Source organism: Oncorhynchus gorbuscha, linkage group LG20 (assembly GCF_021184085.1).
Source record: "Oncorhynchus gorbuscha isolate QuinsamMale2020 ecotype Even-year linkage group LG20, OgorEven_v1.0, whole genome shotgun sequence".
Classification (NCBI taxonomy): domain Eukaryota; kingdom Metazoa; phylum Chordata; class Actinopteri; order Salmoniformes; family Salmonidae; genus Oncorhynchus; species Oncorhynchus gorbuscha.
This window is the reverse complement of record NC_060192.1, coordinates 44,572,846-44,593,891: the sequence shown is the minus strand read 5'-3', so window position 1 is coordinate 44,593,891 and position 21,046 is coordinate 44,572,846. Positions and strand designations below refer to the sequence as shown.

Sequence of the window (21,046 nt, the reverse complement as noted above, 5' to 3'; positions counted from 1 at the left end):
TTACGACGTATACTGATTGAGAGGATCAAATCAAATTTTGTTTGTCACCGACAAGTGTAGGTAGACCTTGAAATACTTACAAGCCCTTAACCAACAATGCAGTTCTAGAAATAGTTAAGAAAATATTTACCAAATAAACTAAAGTATTTTAAAAAAAATCAAATAATGAGGCTATATAGAGTTTTTTTGTTTAGGTAGGGGTAAAGTGACTGCATAGATAATAAACAGCGAGTAGCAGCAGTGTAAAAACAAAGGGGGGGTTTCAATGTAAATAGTCCGGTTGATCGTTTTATTTAATTTAATTAGTTTCGTTGTTCAGTAGTCTTATCACTTGGGGGTAGAAGCTGTTAACCTCTCTGGGATATGTGGGATGGTAGCGTCCCACCTGGCCAACATCCAGTGAAAATGCAGAACGCCAAATTCAAAATGTAACTTTGATGAAATCACACATTCAATACACCAAATTAAAGCTACACTTGTTGTGAATCCAGCCAATGTGTCAGATTTCAAAAATGCTTTACGGCGAAAGCAAACGATGCTATTATCTCAGGATAGCACCCAAGCAAACGATGCTATTATCTGAGGATAGCACCCAAGCAAACGATGCTATTATCTGAGGATAGCACCAGTAAACAAAGAGAAGCATATTTCAACCCTGCAGATGCGACACAAAACGCAGAAATAAAATATAAAACATGCCGTACCTTTGACGAGCTTCTTCTGTTGGCACTCCAATATGTCCCATAAACATCACAAATGGTCCTTTTGTTAGATTAATTCTGTCGATATATCCAAAATGTCCATTTATTTGGCGCGTTTGATGCAGAAAAACACCAGTTCCAACTTGACTACAAAATATCTCAAAAGTTACCTGTAAGCATTGTTCAAACATTTCAAATTACTTTTGTAATACATCTTTAGGTATTTTTTTACGTTAATAACACATGACTGTAAGTCGCTTTGGATAAAAGCGTCTGCTAAATGGCATATATTATTATATTATATTATAAATGATCAATAAAATTGAAGACGGGATGTACTGCCTTCAATACCGGAGGAAAACATAGTGGAGCTTTCAGGTCATACAGGTCATTTCAGGTCATCAGGTCATACTCTAACAAAGAGTACACTTCCCTCGAGCCTCATTCTGAACAGTGTTACTTCATTTCTCAAAGGAAAAGCCTTTTCTCCAATTTCTAAAGACTGTTGACATCCAGTGGAAGCGATAGGAACTGCAGGAAAGTCGATTAGAAATCTGGATTCCCAATGAAGACCTATTGAAAAGAGTGACCTCAAAACAAAAACAAAATTCTGAACGCTTTGTCCTCAGGGGTTTCGCCTGCCAAATAAGTTTTAGAAACTTCAGTGTTTTCTATCCAAATTCATATTATTTGTAGATATCTTATCTTCTGTGTCTGAGTAGCAGGCTGTTTACTTTGGACATGCTTTTAATCCGGACGTGAAAATACTGCCCCTGTCCCAAAGAAGTTAAGGAGCCTTTTGGAACCGGACTTGGTGCTCTTTGATAGCAGAGAGAACAGGCTGTGACTTGGGTGACTGGAGTCTTTTGACAATTTTTGGGGCCTTCCTCTGACACCGCCTAGTATATAGGTCCTAGATGTCAGGAAGCTTGGCCACAGTGATCTACTGGGCTGTATGCGCTACCCTCTGTATGCAGAGCAGTTGCCATACCAGGCGGTGATGCAAATGGTTGGGATGCTCTCGATGGTGCAGCTGTAGAACGTTTTGAGGATCTGGGGACCCATGCCAAATCTTTGCAGTCTCCCGAGGAGGGAAAAGGTTTTGTCGTGGCCTCTTCATGACTGTCTTGGTTTGTTTGGAACATGATAGTTTGTTGGTGATGTGGACACCGAGGAACTTGAAACTCTCGACCCGCTCCACTTCAGTCCCATCGATGTGAATGGGGGCGTGTTCGGCCCTTTTCCTGTAGTCCAAGATCAAATCAAATCATCAAATCAAATCAAATTTTATTTGTCACATACACATGGTTAGCAGATGTTAATGCGAGTGTAGCGAAATGCTTGTGCTTCTAGTTCCGACAATGCAGTGATAACCAACAAGTAATCTAACTAACAATTCCAAAACTACTGTCTTATACACAGTGTAAGGGGATAAGGAACATGTACATAAGGATATATGAATGAGTGATGGTACAGAGCAGCATACAGTAGATGGTATCGAGTACAGTATATACATATGAGATGAGTGTGTAGACAAAGTAAACAAAGTGGCATAGTTAAAGTGGCTAGTGATACATGTGTTACATAAGGATGCAGTCGATGATGTAGAGTACAGTATATACATATGCATATGAGATGAATAATGTAGGGTAAGTAACATTATATAAGGTAGCATTGTTTAAAGTGGCTAGTGATATATTTACATCATTTCCCATCAATTCCCATTATTAAAATGGCTGGAGTTGGGTCAGTGTCAATGACAGTGTGTTGGCAGCAGCCACTCAGTGTTAGTGGTGGCTGTTTAACAGTCTGATGGCCTTGAGATAGCTGTTTTTCAGTCTCTCGGTCCCAGCTTTGATGCACCTGTACTGACCTCGCCTTCTGGATGATAGCGGGGTGAACAGGCAGTGGTTCGGGTGGTTGATGTCCTTGATGATCTTTATGGCCTTCCTGTAACAACGGGTGGTGTAGGTGTCCTGGAGGGCAGGTAGTTTGCCCCCGGTGATGCGTTGTGCAGTCCTCACTACCCTCTGGAGAGCCTTACGGTTGAGGGCGGAGCAGTTGCCGTACCAGGCGGTGATACAGCCCGCCAGGATGCTCTCGATTGTGCATCTGTAGAAGTTTGTGAGTGCTTTTGGTGACAAGCCGAATTTCTTCAGCCTCCTGAGGTTGAATAGGCGCTGCTGCGCCTTCTTCATGACGCTGTCAGTGTGAGTGGACCAATTCAGTTTGTCTGTGATGTGTATGCCGAGGAACTTAAAACTAGCTACCCTCTCCACTACTGTTCCATCGATGTGGATAGGGGGTGTTCCCTCTGCTGTTTCCTGAAGTCCACAATCATCTCCTTAGTTTTGTTGACGTTGAGTGTGAGGTTATTTTCCTGACACCACACTCCGAGGGCCCTCACCTCCTCCCTGTAGGCCGTGTCGTCGTTGTTGGTAATCAAGCCTACCACTGTTGTGTCGTCCGCAAACTTGATGATTGAGTTGGAGGCGTGCGTGGCCATGCAGTCGTGGGTGTACAGGGAGTACAGGAGAGGGCTCAGAACGCACCCTTGTGGGGCCCCAGTGTTGAGAATCAGCGGGGTGGCGATGTTGTTGCCTACCCTCACCACCTGGGGGCGGCCCGTCAGGAAGTCCAGTACCCAATTGCACAGGGCGAGGTCGAGACCCAGGGTTGACACGTTTAAATGTTTTCCTCACGTCGGCTGCAGTGAAGGAGAGACCGCATGTTTTAGTTGCGGGCCGTGTCAGTGGCACTGTATTGTCCTCAAAGCGGGCAAAAAAGTTATTTAGTCTGCCTGGGAGCAAGACATCCTGGTCCGTGACTGGGCTGGTTTTCTTTTTGTAATCCGTGATTGACTGTAGACCCTGCCACATACCTCTTGTGTCTGAGCCGTTGAATTGAGATTCTACTTTGTCTCTATACTGACGCTTAGCTTGTTTGATTGCCTTGCGGAGGGAATAGTTACACTGTTTGTATTCGGTCATGTTTCCGGTCACCTTGCCCTTATCAAAAGCAGTGGTTCGCGCTTTCAGATTCACGCGAATGCTGCCATCAATCCACGGTTTCTGGTTTGGGAATGTTTTAGTCGTTGCTATGGGAACGACATATTCAACGCACGTTCTAATGAACTCGCTCACCGAATCAGCGTATTCGTCAATGTTGTTGTCTGACGCAATACGAAACATATCCCAGTCCACGTGATGGAAGCAGTCTTTGAGTGTGGAATCAGATTGGTCGGACCAGCGTTGAACAGACCTCAGCGTGTGAGCTTCTTGTTTTAGTTTCTGTCTGTAGGCAGGGATCAACAAAATGGAGTTGTGGTCAGCTTTTCTGAAAGGAGGGTGGGGCAGGGCCTTATATGCGTCGCGGAAGTTAGAATAGCAGTGATCCAAGGTTTTTCCAGCCCTGGATGCGCAATCGATATGCTGATAAAATTTAGGGAGTCTTGTTTTCAGATCAGCCTTGTTAAAATCCCCAGCTACAATGAATGCAGCCTCCGGATAAATGGATTCCAGTTTGCAAAGAGTCAAATAAGGTTTGTTCAGAGCCATCGATGTGTCTGCTTGGGGGGGAATATATACGGCTGTGATTATAATCGAAGAGAATTCCCTTGGTAGATAATGCGGTCGACATTTGAATGTGAGGAATTCTAAATCAGGTGAACAGAAGGACTTGAGTACCTGTATGTTGTTATGATCACCCCACGTCACGTTAACCATGAAGCATACGCCCCTGCACCTCTTCTTACCAGAAAGATGTTTGTTTCTGTCTGCGCGATGCGTGGAGAAACCAGTTGGCTGCACCGACTCCGATAGCGTCTCTCCAGTGAGCCATGTTTTCGTGAAGCAAAGAACGTCTCTGATGTCCCTCTGGAATGCTACCCTTGCTCGGATTTCATCAACCTTGTTGTCAAGAGACTGGACATTGGCGAGAAGAATGCTAGGGAGTGGTGCACGATTTATTTAATATATTTTTTCACCTTTATTTAACCAGGTAGGCTAGTTGAGAACAAGTTCTCATTTGCAACTGCGACCTGGCCAAGATAAAGCATAGCAGTGTGAGCAGACAACACAGAGTTACACATGGAGTAAACAATTAACAAGTCAATAACACAGTAGGAAAAAAGGGGGAGTCTATATACATTGTGTGCAAAAGGCATGAGGTAGGCGAATAATTAAAATTTTCCAGATTAACACTGGAGTGATAAATGATCAGATGGTCATGTACAGGTAGAGATATTGGTGTGCAAAAGAGCAGAAAAGTAAATAAATAAAAACAGTATGGGGATGAGGTAGGTAGGGTAAAAATGGGTGGGCTATTTACCGATAGACTATGTACAGCTGCAGTGATCGGTTAGCTGCTCAGATAGCAGATGTTTGAAGTTGGTGAGGGAGATAAAAGTCTCCAACTTCAGCAATTTTTGCAATTCGTTCCAGTCACAGGCAGCAGAGAACTGGAACGAAAGGCGGCCAAATGAGATGTTGGCTTTAGGGATGATCAGTGAGATACACCTGCTGGAGCGCGTGCTACGGATGGGTGTTGGCATCGTGACCAGTGAACTGAGATAAGGCGGAGCTTTACCTAGCATGGACTTGTAGATGACCTGGAGCCAGTGGGTCTGGCGATGAATATGCGAGGGCCAGCCGACTAGAGCGTACAAGTTGCAGTGGTGGGTGGTATAAGGTGCTTTAGTGACAACTGATGGCACTGTGATAAACTGCATCCAGTTTGCTGAGTAGAGTGTTGGAAGCTATTTTGTAGATGACATCGCCGTAGTCGAGGATCGGTAGGATAGTCAGTTTTACTAGGGTAAGTTTGGCGGCGTGAGTGAAGGAGGCTTTGTTGCGGAATAGAAATATAATATAGTATGTAGCCAAGTGATCAGTGTCCAGCGGGGCAGCGGTGGATGGGGCAGAGAAGCTGCACTGGCGAGTGTTATCCAGGTTAAAAATCAGTTAGCAGTTAGCAATAGCTTGTAGCTAGTTAGCTGGTTAGCTTCTGGAGGTTCTTGAGTGTGTTCTAAAAATTAAAAATAATGGCGATTCCGTATCACATTGGGTGAGGCAGGTTACCGGAAGGTATAAACAAATTAAAAATCAAAAAGAGATAGAAAGTAAATATGGGTCCAGTGAGTGTTTGGGACGCGGCGATTCAGACGGTTAGCAGGCCTGTGCTAACAAGCTAACAGTTAGTAGGCCGGGGCTAAACAAGGTAGCAGTTAGTGGACCGGGGCTAAACAAGCTAGCAGTTAGCAGGCCGAATTAGCTTCAAGCTAAGTGGTAGCACAGGAGCTCTGGAGTAATCATCCGGTTAGCTAGATAGCTAGTTGTGATCCAGCTGAAAATGTTCCGTTTCCTGTGGGAATCTGGTGGGAATCCGGGGATAAAAAATAATAGGTCCGTTATGCACTGGTTAGAGTCGCGTTGTTCGAACTGGCGAGAGCTTTCCGAGCTAAAGGTTAGCTGATGACCAAACGGTTAGCTGAAGACCGCTAGCAATGGTTTGCTGACTGATAGCTGGTAGCTAGCTAATAGCTAGCTGGCTAGCTTCAGTTGAGGGGTTCCGGATCCAAAGTAGATATAAATACTTTAGAAGAAAATAGCTCCATTGGGTGAGGCGGGTTGCAGGAGAGTATTTAGAAGTTGAGGTTTAACAAAATGTTTTAAAAGATATGCGAAGAAAAATATGTAAAAAATTATATACAAGGGACACGACAAGACGTTCGACTGCTATGCCATCTTGGATCACGTAGTGTGCCCGTCTCCGGAGTCTGACCAGAAGACCGCTCCGTTTCCCCCTTTTACAAAGTCGTTTTTTTGGGTCGCCGGCTGGGATCCATTCCGTTGTCCTGGGTGAAAGGCAGAACACCGGATCCGCTTCGCGAAAGTCATATTCTTGGTCGTACTGATGGTGAGTTGACGCTGTTCAGTAGTTCTTCTCGACTGTATGTAATGAAACCTAAGATGACCTGGGGTACCAATGTAAGAAATAACAAAACCAAAAAACTGCATAGTTTCCTAGGAACGCGAAGTGAGGCGGCCATCTCTGTCGGCGCCGGAAGTTCCGGCCCCACATCCTTGTGAATGTTAACCTGTTTAAAGGTCTTGCACACATCGGCTGCCGATAGCGTTATCACAGTCATCCGGAACAGCTGGTGCTCCCGTGCATGCTTCACTGTTGCTTGCCTCAAAGCGAGCATGAAACTAACTTCGCTCGTCTGGTAGGCTCTCGTCACTGGGCAGCTCGCGGTTGGGTTTCCCTTTGTTGTCCCTAATAGTTGGCAAGCCCTGCCACATCCGATGAGCGTCGGAGCCGGTGAAGTACAATTCAATCTTAGTCCTGTATTTGATGCTTTGCCTGTTTGATGGTTCGTCTGATGGCATAGCGGGAATTCTTATTAGCTTCTGGATTTGTGTCCCGCTCCTTGAAAGCTGCATTTCAAGTCTTTAGCTCGGTGCAAATGTTGCCTGTAATCAATGGATTCTGAGTTAAATGAGTTAAATGCCTTTTTATGCTTGCTTTTAAGCAAGAAACACTGAAGCATGCATGAGCGCACCAGCTGTCCCGGATGACTATGTGATCACGGTCTCTGTAGCCGATGTGAGCAAGACCTTTTTAAACAGGCCAACATTCAGAAAGCCGCAGGGTCAGACAGATTACCAGCACTCAAAGCGGACCACCTGGAAAGTGTTCTCACTGACATTTTCAACCTGTCTGTAATACCTAATATGGGACTTGACATGAAATAATTTGTGTGTTTTTATGTTCAGGTATTATTGCTGGTTTTAAACATATCTCCTTGTCTCTTGCTCGTGTGTGTGTGTAGACCCCGTGGCAGCGGATGGTTCGGAGGATGACGAGGTTCTTTACGACTCTGGACTCTTCAGCTTCCTGCTCCGCTCTGAGGGACACCTGTATCGACCTGGGCCACACCTTCAAACACACCTGCACCAACCAGGTACACACACACACCCCTTCAGACATACCTGCAACCACCATTTTTACATTACACATCAGGTACACCCACACACCTTTTTAAAGACACCTGCACCAACCAGGTACTCACCCACTTTCAAATACACCTGCACCAAATACTAGTTATTTCTGACTCAGCACAGCTATAAATTAAAACATTTTGTTGGTAGCTCATTGGTGCTCCCAGTTCACAGAAGTTATGAGAACAATAAGAGTTCAAAGCACCAGAAAATATTTTAGGGATGCAGCCTATATTGATTCTAGCTACTTTTGAAACATCTGTATCTAACCCTGTGAAGACATTCTTTATAAACTGCTAAAATGTTGGTTTAATGAATGTAAAATGCGGCCCGCCAATGGAGATGCATCCAACTGCAGTGCCAATTTGCAATAGAAAGAAAAATAAATGTAGAGCCGGTAATATGGGTTACAACTGCAGTTCTGACTGTCCAGCAATATCTGACATGAAAGCTAACAATTCCACATCAACTACCTAATACACACAAACAAGTAAATGAATAAGAATATAATGGATGAGCAATGACAGAGCAGCATAGGCATGATGCAATAGATGGTATAAAGTATATACATGTGAGATGAGTAATGCAAGATATGTAAACATTTATTAAAGTGACTAGTGATCCATTTATTAAAGTGGCCAATGATTCGAGTCAGTATGTAGGCAGAAGCCACGGTGTTGGTGATGGCTGTTTAACAGTCTGATAGCCTTGAGATAGAAGCTGTTGACCAGTCCGATGGCCTTGAGACAGAAGCTGTTGACCAGTCCGATGGCCTTGAGATAGAAGCTGTTGACCAGTCCGATGGCCTTGAGATAGAAGCTGTTGACCAGTCTGATGGCCTTGAGATAGAAGCTGTTGACCAGTCTGATGGCCTTGAGATGGAAGCTGTTTAACAGTCTGATGGCCTTGAGATAGAAGCTGTTGACCAGTCTGATGGCCTTGAGATGGAAGCTGTTTAACAGTCTGATGGCCTTGAGATAGAAGCTGTTGACCAGTCCGATGGCCTTGAGATAGAAGCTGTTGACCAGTCCGATGGCCTTGAGACAGAAGCTGTTGACCAGTCCGATGGCCTTGTGACAGAAGCTGTTGACCAGTCCGATGGCCTTGAGACAGAAGCTGTTGACCAGTCCGATGGCCTTGAGACAGCTGTGACCAGTGATGGCCTGGCCTTGACCAGTCCGATGGCCTGGAGACAGAAGCTGTTGACCAGTCCGATGGCCTGGAGACGGAAGCTGTTGACCAGCCCGATGGCCTTGAGATAGAAGCTGTTGACCAGTCTGATGGCCTTGAGATAGAAGCTGTTTAACAGTCTGATGGCCTTGAGATAGAAGCTGTTGACCAGTCTGATGGCCTTGAGATAGAAGCTGTTGACCAGTCTGATGGCCTTGAGATAGAAGCTGTTTAACAGTCTGATGGCCTTGAGATAGAAGCTGTTTAACAGTCTGATGGCCTTGAGATAGAAGCTGTTTAACAGTCTGATGGCCTTGAGATAGAAGCTGTTTAACAGTCTGATGGCCTTGAGATAGAAGCTGTTTAACAGTCTGATGGCCTTGAGATGGAAGCTGTTTAACAGTCTGATGGCCTTGAGATGGAAGCTGTTTAACAGTCTGATGGCCTTGAGACGGAAGCTGTTTAACAGTCTGATGGCCTTGAGATGGAAGCTGTTTAACAGTCTGATGGCCTTGAGATAGAAGCTGTTTAACAGTCTGATGGCCTTGAGATAGAAGCTGTTTAACAGTCTGATGGCCTTGAGATAGAAGCTGTTTAACAGTCTGATGGCCTTGAGATGGAAGCTGTTTAACAGTCTGATGGCCTTGAGATAGAAGCTGTTTAACAGTCTGATGGCCTTGAGATGGAAGCTGTTTAACAGTCTGATGGCCTTGAGATAGAAGCTGTTTGCCGCCTTCACCACACTGACCATTTCAGTTTGTCCGTGATGTGAACGCAGAGGAACTTTAACTTTCCACCCTCTCCACTTCTGTCCCATCGATGTGGATAGGGGGGTGCTCCTTCAGCTGTTTCCTGAAGACCACGATCATCTCCTTTGTTTTGTTGACGTTGAGTGAGATTTGTTAATGATAATGACATGGTGGTTATACAGGGCTACTATACAGAACCTACTAATGATAACGACATTATAAATTATTTTAATGATCATCATAATTGTAATAACAATTAGGAGATTACATTACATTACATTTAAGTCATTTAGCAGACGCTCTTATCCAGAGCGACTTACAAATTGGAGATCAAGAAAAAGGAAGTTACATGAGCAAGCGCAGCGTATGTGCAAACAGGTGGTGGTAGATTACGACATGTTTTTTTCCCCCGTTTGGAACAGTGTAAACACTAAGTAATACCAGGCTGTTTTAATGAAGAAAAACATGTGACGCCTTTTACAGCATAGCAAATATTAAAAACATCTGCATCTGTGAAATTGCTATGTCTGACATTTTGCCGTTGCATGAGGCTTGATGTTCACTGAATCAGTGGCACCCCACAGTGGATTAGTCCACTGAAACAGATAAGTGTTTTGTGCCCCATGAATTATTTTGTATTTTCTTTACGCGACTGCTCGACTGAAGATATCTCGGTCGACCAACAGCCTAAACAATTGACCAGTCGACTGAATGGGGTCCTCCCTATGTTCAACATAGGAAGGCCAAGCACAGGAAGTAGCTCTTTCAGTAGTTTAGTTGGAATAGGGTCCAGTAGGCAGCTGCAAGATTTAGAGGCCGTGACTATTTTTGTGAATGTGTCAAAATACTGGATAAAAAATCTTGAGTGTCACCATTGATTCTAGGTCCTGGCAGTTCTGTGCTGAATCAGGACAACTGAGTTTTGGAGAAATACGCAGATTCAAAGCGGAGTCTGTAATTTGCTTTCTAATGATCATGATCTTTTTGTCAAAGAAGTTCATGAATTCATCACTGCTGAAGTGAAGGACATCCTCACTTGGGTAATGCTACTTTTAAGTTAGCGTTGAGACTGTCAAAAATACATTTTTTGGTTTGTTTTTTTTATTCTCAATCAGGTCTGAAAAGTAGGCTGATCGAGCAGCAGTGAGGGCAATTCAACATTGTACGCAAAGCTTGTTTTTTAAATTTGATTTCATCTTTATTTAACTAGGCAAGTCGGTTAAGAACAAATTCTTATTTACAATGACGGCCTACCAAATGGCTTCTTGCTGGAGCTGGGATTAAAAATATAGGACAAAACACATTTACATTACATTTACATTTAAGTCATTTAGCAGACGCTCTTATCCAGAGCGACTTACAAATTGGTGCATTCACCTTATGACATCCAGTGGAACACAACCACAAACACAACCAGCTAGACACCACAACAAAGTAAGGCATCACCACATGACAACACGGCATGGTAGCAACACAACATGACAACAACATGGTAGCAGCACAACATGACAACAACATGGTAACAACACCACATGACAACAACATGGTAGCAACACAACATGACAACAACATGGTAACAACACAACATGACAACAACATGGTAACAACACCACATGACAACAACATGGTAACAACACCACATGACAACAACATGGTAGTAACACCACATGACATTTACATTTACATTTAAGTCATTTAGCAGACGCTCTTATCCAGAGCGACTTACAAATTGGTGCATTCACCTTATGACATCCAGTGGAACAGTCACTTTACAATAGTGCATCTAAAACTTAAGGGGGGGGAGGGGTGAGAGGGATTACTTATCCTATCCTAGGTATTCCTTAAAGAGGTGGGGTTTCAGGTGTCTCCGGAAGGTGGTGATTGACTCCGCTGTCCTGGCGTCGTGAGGGAGTTTGTTCCACCATTGGGGGGCCAGAGCAGCGAACAGTTTTGACTGGGCTGAGCGGGAGCTGTACTTCCTCAGTGGTAGGGAGGCGAGCAGGCCAGAGGTGGATGAACGCAGTGCCCTTGTTTGGGTGTAGGGCCTGATCAGAGCCTGGAGGTACTGAGGTGCCGTTCCCCTCACAGCTCCGTAGGCAAGCACCATGGTCTTGTAGCGGATGCGAGCTTCAACTGGAAGCCAGTGGAGAGAACGGAGGAGCAGGGTGACGTGAGAGAACTTGGGAAGGTTGAACACCAGACGGGCTGCGGCGTTCTGGATGAGTTGAAGGGGTTTAATGGCACAGGCATGGTAGCAACAACATGGTAGCAACACCATATGACAACAACATGGTAACAACACAACATGACAACAACATGGTAACAACACCACATGACAACAACATGGTAGCACCACATGACAACAACATGGTAGCAACACAATATGACAACATGACAACAAAATGGTAGCAACACAACATGACAACAACATGGTAGCAACACCACATGACAACAACATGGTAACAACACCACATGACAACAACATGGTAACAACACCACATGACAACAACATGGTAACAACACCACATGACAACAACATGGTAACAAACAACATGACAACAACATGTAACAACCACATGACAACAACATGGTAACAACACCACATGACAACAACATGGTAACAACACCACATGACAACCACATGGTAACAACACCACATGACAACAACATGGTAACAACACCACATGACAACAACATGGTAACAACACCACATGACAACAACATGGTAACAACACCACATGACAACAACATGGTAACAACACCACATGACAACAACATGGTAACAACACCACATGACAACAACATGGTAACAACACCACATGGTACAAGCATTATTGGGCACAGACAACAGAATGAAGGGCAAGAAGGTAGAGACAACAAAACATCACACGAAGCAGCCGCAACCGTCAGTAAGAGTCTTTGAAGGAAGAGATTGTCCCTTAACTGACCTGACTTAGTTTTCCCGAGTGTCTACCATAAATGAAAACATATTTCCTAATGTGCTTTCGCATGATTCCATTAAATAGGCAGAATAACTAGCTAAATTATTCTAAATGTTGTGACAGTGATTTAAAGATGCATTATGCAGAAATCATTCCACCATTTTCTGGTTGCATGTTAAATGACATGTCGGCCAAGTGGCCCCGCCCGAGTTCATATCCCACTAGGTATATGACATGTGGCCCTGCCCGAGTTCATATCCCACCAGGTATATGACATGTGGCCCCGCCCTAGTTCATATCCCACTAGGTATATGACATGTGGCCCCGCCCGAGTTCATATCCCACCAGGTATATGACATGTGGCCCCGCCCTAGTTCATATCCCACCAGGTATATGACATGTGGCCCCGCCCTAGTTCATATCCCACCAGGTATATGACATGTGGCCCCGCCCGAGTTCATATCCCACTAGGTATATGACATGTCGGCCAAGTGGCCCCGCCCAAGTTCATATCCCACCAGGTATATGACATGTGGCCCCGCCCGAGTTCATATCCCACCAGGTATATGACATGTGGCCCCGCCCTAGTTCATATCCCACCAGGTATATGACATGTGGCCCCGCCCTAGTTCATATCCCACTAGGTATATGACATGTGGCCCCGCCCTAGTTCATATCCCACCAGGTATATGACATGTGGCCCCGCCCTAGTTCATATCCCACTAGGTATATGACATGTGGCCCCGCCCGAGTTCATATCCCACCAGGTATATGACATGTGGCCCCGCCCTAGTTCATATCCCACTAGGTATATGACATGTGGCTCCGCCCTAGTTCATATCCCACCAGGTATATGACATGTGGCCCCGCCCTAGTTCATATCCCACTAGGTGTATGACATGTGGCTCCGCCCTAGTTCATATCCCACCAGGTATATGACATGTGGCCCCGCCCTAGTTCATATCCCACTAGGTATATGACATGTGGCCCCGCCCGAGTTCATATCCCACCAGGTATATGACATGTGGCCCCGCCCGAGTTCATATCCCACCAGGTATATGACATGTGGCCCCGCCCTAGTTCATATCCCACCAGGTATATGACATGTGGCCCCGCCCTAGTTCATATCCCACCAGGTATATGACATGTGGCCCCGCCCTAGTTCATATCCCACTAGGTATATGACATGTGGCCCCGCCCGAGTTCATATCCCACCAGGTATATGACATGTGGCCCCGCCCTAGTTCATATCCCACCAGGTATATGACATGTGGCCCCGCCCTAGTTCATATCCCACCATGTATATGACATGTGGCCCCGCCCTAGTTCATATCCCACCAGGTATATGACATGTGGCCCCGCCCTAGTTCATATCCCACCAGGTATATGACATGTGGCCCTGCCCTAGTTCATATCCCACCAGGTATATGACATGTGGCCCCGCCCTAGTTCATATCCCACCAGGTATATGACATGTGGCCCCGCCCTAGTTCATATCCCACCAGGTATATGACATGTGGCCCCGCCCTAGTTCATATCCCACCAGGTATATGACATGTGGCCCCGCCCTAGTTCATATCCCACCAGGTATATGACATGTGGCCCCGCCCGAGTTCATATCCCACCAGGTATATGACATGTGGCCCCGCCCTAGTTCATATCCCACCAGTCACACACATCTTTAACCCTTGTTGCGTGTCTTGTTTCCCAGGTAACAGTCAGTACTCTGGATAGACGGAACAATAAGTTGATATTTAAGGTTCATCTGATGGAGCTGGACGAGAGAGTTTTACTGGACTTCAGACTATCCAAGGTAGGGGATACGGACGTGTGTGTGATACAACTGTGAATGTACTATATCTGCCGATCTTTGCAGTATCCTGCATCACTTCATGGATACTTATTGTGTGTGTGTGTGTGTGTGTGTGTGTGTGTGTGTGTGTGTGTGTGTGTGTGTGTGTGTGTGTGTGTGTGTGTGTGTGTGTGTGTGTGTGTGTGTGTGTGTGTGTGTGTGTTACAGGGCGATGGTCTGGAGTTTAAGCGTCTCTTCCTGAAGATCAAACAGAAGCTAAGTGATATCATCAGTACCCAGAGAATACCACTTCCTGTCACATGATCAGTTGCCATCTACGTCATGGAACACACACACCAGAAGAGATCAGGCGTGTGTTTTACTATCCTCATGCGTACCGGAAATCCCCAAAAATTCCCCACCAGGATAATTCTTATTCGCGGGGACATTTCCCAGGTTCCTGTGAGGATAGCTTAAAATGGTCTAGGGGAAAAGGATTTTGAATGAAATGCAGGTCCCCACAAGGATAGTAACACATATGGTGTGAGTAGTTGCAGTAGATGCTACAGCTGGGACCATAAACAAATGATCCTCACTGACCATACTGATCACTAATCACAGGCATTTAGTTGAATTGATTCATTATGAGAAGTAGCCTTTCACTAGAGAAATGTCAAGTTTGAAATGAAAGTAGTGTGCTAATATGGGTGGTTGTCAATGGGACAATTTGATATCTACAACCATCAAACTAGTAGTTTTAAATGAGAACTAAAAAAGATGGTGGTGCACAATGTTATGAACGTTTCTGTACTTTTATTAATTATCACATCAATTCAGGAAATTTCTCGGTAAATGTCTGTCTCTCTCGTGTTGGTGTGTAACCCTTATTGTGTATCAAATAAAATAAGTTGTGATAAGAACTGTACTTTATTTCAGCCTGGAATGCAGAACAGACAGGTGCTTAGGCTGCATTCACACCATCTCCTATATTTGTAAATACCAGCATATGACTTGGAAAAATACACTTGCATGCCCTTACAACTGTTAATTACTATTGGGAAACTCGTCTATCATCTCTGAGCTTCGACTTCTCCCACATGCTGAATTCTGACATCACATACTAAGGAAATTACCTTGATAACAGCATTTTTGGAAGTTAAATGCAACAGCAAAAGATTATTCATGAAAAATGATCTATTAGTATAGTATAATTATTTTTTTGTTAAGTTTGTTAAGTATAATAGTTTTTGAGCATGATAGCTGTACTTTTAATACAAATTGTATTTGCCGACTTTCCCACTTGTTATGTGCGCAGCATTATCCAGTATGTATGGATGTGTGATCTTCAGCCCGTTGCCATGACGGTGATGGTGACGTTGACAGGTTCGTTGTCCTCAGCGGGTGGAGGAGGGGAGACTGGGGAGGCAGCCCTAGGAGAGGACATGGATGGACCTAGAGAACAGAAGATTAATTTATCATAGAACTGATTGGATTTATTAACGTGTTAAAGATATGTGCCCAATATATATAGCCTATCATAATCACATCAATAAATTGGTTATAATGAACTCCAAACCCAGTATGTAACTTCCAGAATATAACTTTTTGGTGACCAAAATTCACATAGAAATGTTAGTTATAGATGTGTCATTCTCATTGTAAGCAATTTGAAGAAGAGGTAGATCTTTGTGTTTGATACATCAGCTTCAAACACAATATTTTAGGTTATTGAAAAGATATTTCACAGCGGTTTGGGTATACAATGATACGCTCTGGATTAGAGCATCTGCTAAATGACTACAATGTAAATATTCTACACTTGTTTTGTTCTGAAATTAGACAAACAGAATTGTGGCAACCGATCACGGAGCGATTACTACTTTGGGGCTGCAGGGTAGCCTAGTCCTTAGAGCGTTGCGAGTTCAAACCCCCGAGCTGACAAGGTACAAATCTGTCGTTCTTCCCCTGAACAGGCAGTTAACCCACTGTTCCTAGGCTGTCATTGAAAATAAGAATTTGTTCTTAACTGACTTGCCTAGTAAAATAAAAATGACATAGGCCTGGTGGGACATTGTCTCATTATGTTAATGAGACAATGAGACGCCAGGACAGCGGAGTCAATCACCACCTTCCGGAGACACCTGAAACCCCACCTCTTTAAGGAATACCTAGGATAGGATAAGTAATCCCTCTCACCCCCCCCCCTTTAAGATTTAGATGCACTATTGTAAAGTGACTGTTCCACTGGATGTCATAAGGTGAATGCACCAATTTGTAAGTCGCTCTGGATAAGAGTGTCTGCTAAATGACTTAAATGTAAATATAAATTAGGTTACCTGGGCTAGGGGAGGGGCAATGTTCTGTAGCTCCTCCCTCTCCGTCAACTCCTCCCATCACCTCATCATCAGGGAGGTTGATGTTCTCCCTGGACCGGCTGTGCTGCCTACACACGCACACATTATATATATACACATATTATATACACATTATAGATACATTATATATATAAACTCAGCAAAAAAACACAACCCAGTCTTTCAAAGATAATTCATAAAAATCCAAATAACTTATACATATCATATATCTTCATTGTAAAGGGTTTAAACACTATTTCCCATGATTGATCAATGAACCATAAACAATTAATGAACATGCACCTGTGGAACAGTCGTTGAGACACTAACAGCTTACAGACGGTAGGCAATTAAGGTCACAGTTATGAAAACTTAGGACACTAAAGAGGCCTTTCTACTGACTGAAAAATACCAGAAGAAAGATGCCCAGGGTTCCTGCTCATCTGCGTGAATGTGCCTTAGGCATGCTGCAAGGAGGCATGAGGACTGCAGATGTGGTCAGGGCTATAAATTGCAATGTCTGTACTGTGAGACGCGTAAGACAGCGCTACAGGGAGACAGGATGGACAGCTGATCGTCCTCGCAGTGGCAGACCACGTTTTACAACACCTGCACAGGATTGGTACAGGTACAGGATGGCAACAACAACTGCCCAGGTTACACCCGGAACGCACAATTCCTCCATCAGTGCTCAGACTGTCCGCAATAGGCTGAGAGAGGCTGGACTGAGGGCTTGTAGGCCTGTTGTGAGACAGGTCCTCACCAGACATCACCGGCAACAACGTTACCTATGGGCATAAACCCACCGTCGCTGGACCAGACAGGACTGGCAAAACGTGCTCTTCACTGACAAGTCGCTGTTTTGTTTCACCGGGGGTGATGGTCGAATTCTTTTTAATCGTCGAAGTACTATTGTTAAGTGACTGTCTCACTGGATGTCATAAGGTGAATGCACCAATTTGTAAGTCGCTCTGGATAAGAGCGTATGCTAAATGACTTAAATGTAAATGTAATGTAATGTAAATGTAAGTAATGATCGTTACACCGAGGCCTGTACTCTGGAGCGGGATCGATTTGGAGGTGGAGGGTCCGTCATGGTCTGGATCGGTGTGTTACAGAATCATCGGACTGAACTTGTCATTGCAGGCAATCTCAAAGCTGTGTGTTACAGGGAAGACATCCTCCTCCTCATGTGGTACACTCCCTGCAGGCTCATCCTGACATGACCCTCCAGCGTGACAATGCCACCAGCCATACTGCTCGTTCTGTGTGTGATTTCCTACAAGACAGGAATGTCAGTGTTCTGCTATGGCCAGCGAAGAGCCCGGATCTCAATCCCATTGCGCACGTCTGGGACCTGTTGGATCGGAGGGTGAGGGCTAGGGCCATTCCCCCCCAGATATTTCCGGGAACTTGCAGATGCCTTGGTGGAAGAGTGGGGTAGCATCTCACAGCAAGAACTGGCAATTCTGGTGCAGTCCACGAGGAGGAGATGCACTACAGTACTTAATGCAGCTAGTGGCCACACCAGATACTCACTGTTACTTTTGATTTTGACCCCCCTTTGTTCAGGGACATATTATTCCATGTCTGTGGAACTTGTTCAGTTTATGTCTCAGTTGTTGAATCTTATGTTCATACAAATATTTACACATGTTAAATTTGCTGAAAATAAGCGCAATTGACAGTGAGAGGACGTTTCTTTTTTTGTTGGGTTTATATACACACAGACACAGTGCATTTTATATACACACAGACACAGTGCATTTTATATACACACAGACACAGTGCATTTTATATACACACAGACACAGTGCATTTTATATACACACAGACACAGTGCATTTTATATACACACAGACACAGTGCATTTTATATACACACAGACACAGTGCATTTTATATACACACAGACACAGTGCATTTTATATACACACAGACACAGTGCATTTTATATACACACAGACACAGTGCATTTTATATACACACAGACACAGTGCATTTTATATACACACAGACACAGTGCATTTTATATACACACAGACACAGTGCATTTTATATACACACAGACACAGTGCATTTTATATACACACAGACACAGTGCATTTTATATACACACAGACACAGTGCATTTTATATACACACAGACACAGTGCATTTGGAAGGTATCCAGACCTTTTTCTAAATTGTTACGTTAAAGCCGTATTCTAAAATGTATTAAATGTTTTTCCTCATCAATCTACACACAATATTCTACTAATGACAAAGCAAAAACAGATTTTTAGACATTTTTGCAAATGTACTAAAAATTAGAAACTGATATCACATTTAGTATTCTGATCATTTTCTCAGAACGTTGTTGAAGCACCTTTGGTAGCGATTACAGCCTTGAATCATCTTGGGTGTGACGTTACAAGCTTGTTACACCTGTATTCGAGGAGTTTCTCCCATTGTCTGCAGATCCTCTCAAGATCTGTCAGGGTGGATGGGGAGCGTCGTTGCACAGCTATTCTCAGGTCTCCCCAGAGATGTTCGTTTGGGTTCAAGTCCGGGCTCTGGCTGTGTCAGTCAAGGACATTGCGACTTGTCCCAAAGCCACTCCTGCGTTGTCTTTGCTGTGTGCTTAGGGTCTTTATCCTGTTGGAAGGTGAACCTTCGCTCCGCTCTGGAACAGGTTTTCATCAAAGATCTCTGTACTTTGCTCCGTCATCTTTCCCTCGATCCTGACTAGTCTCCTAGTCCATGCTGCTGAAAAACATCACCATAGCATGATGCTGCCACGATCATGCTTCACAGTAGGGATGGTGCCAGGTTATCTCCAGCCAAAGAGCTAAAAATTGGTTTCATCAGACCACATGTTTCTCATGGTCTGAGAGTCCTTTAGGTGCCTTTTGGCAAACTCAAAGCAGACTGTCAGGCGACTTTAACTGAGAAGTGGCTTCCGTCTAGCCACTCTACTATAAAGGCCTGATTGGTGGAGTGCTGCAGAGATGGCTGTCCTTCTGGAAGGTTCTCCCATCTCAACAGAGGAACTCTGGAACTCTGTCAGAGAGACTATCAGGTTCTTAGTCACCTCCCTGACCAAGGCCCTTCTCCCCAAATTGCTCAGTTTGGTCGGGCAGCCAGCTCAAAGAAGAGGGTTGGTGGTTCCAAACTTCTTCTTCTTCTTATACACACACACATATTATATACACTGTATATATATATATATATATATATATATATATATATATATATATATATATATACAGTGCCTTGCGAAAGTATTCGGCCCCCTTGAACTTTGCGAACCTTTTGCCACATTTCAGGCTTCAAACATAAAGATAGAAAACTGTATTTTTTTGTGAAGAATCAACAACAAGTGGGACACAATCATGAAGTGGAACGACATTTATTGGATATTTCAAACTTTTTTAATAAATCAAAAACGGAAAAATTGGGCATGCAAAATTATTCAGCCCCCTTAAGTTAATACTTTGTAGCGCCACCTTTTGCTGCGATTACAGCTGTAAGTCGCTTGGGGTATGTCTCTATCAGTTTTGCACATCGAGTAGTCATCTCTAGGAGACAGAACGCATCTCCTTCCTGAGCAGTATGAAGGCTGCGCGGTCCCATGGTGTTTATACTTGCGTACTATTGTTTGTACAGATGAACGTGGTACCTTCAGGCATTTGGAAATTGCTCCCAAGGATGAAACAAACTTGTGGAAGTATACAAAAAACAATTCTGAGGTCTTGGCTGATTTCTTTTGATTTTCCCATGATGTCAAGCAAAGAGCCACTGAGTTTTAAGGGAGTCCTTGAATTACATCCACAGGTACACCTCTGATTGACTCAAATTATGTCAATTAGCCTATCAGAAGCTTCTAAAGCCATGACATCATTTTCTGGAATTTTCCAATCAGTTTAAAGGCACAGTCAACTTGGGGGCTGCAGGGTTGCTTAGTGGTTAGAGCGTTGGACTAGTAACCGAAAGGTTGCAAGTTTGAATCCCTGAGCTGACAAGGTACAAATCTGTCGTTCTACCACTAAACAGGCAGTTAACCCACTGTTCCTCGGCCATCATTGAAAATAAGAATTTGTTCTTAACTCACTTGCCTAGTTAAATAAAGGTAAAAAAATAAAATTAAAATGACTTGTGTCACACACAAATGAGATGTCCTAACCAAAACTATAGTTTGTTAACAAGAAATTGGTGGAGTGGTTGAAATACAAGTTTTAATGACTCAAACCTAAGTGTAAGTAAACTTCCGACTTCAACTGTACATACACACACGCACAAAATACACATGATACCCACATTATATATACACACACACCTGTGTTACATACAGAAATA

General features: G+C 44.0%; 1 protein-coding gene across 1 annotated transcript in view; it reads left to right on the top strand.

Annotated features, from left to right (window-relative positions):
* chek1 (checkpoint kinase 1) overlaps positions 1-14,873 on the top strand; it is a 36,437-nt gene extending 21,564 nt beyond the window's left edge. Inside the window, exons 11-13 of the mRNA XM_046318171.1 lie at positions 7,534-7,665; positions 14,275-14,376; positions 14,584-14,873. Coding sequence (XP_046174127.1) covers positions 7,534-7,665; positions 14,275-14,376; positions 14,584-14,679 — 330 coding nt within the window. The 3' untranslated portion in view covers positions 14,680-14,873. The remainder of the gene's footprint in view (positions 1-7,533; positions 7,666-14,274; positions 14,377-14,583) is intronic.
* Positions 14,874-21,046: the final 6,173 nt, after the last annotated feature.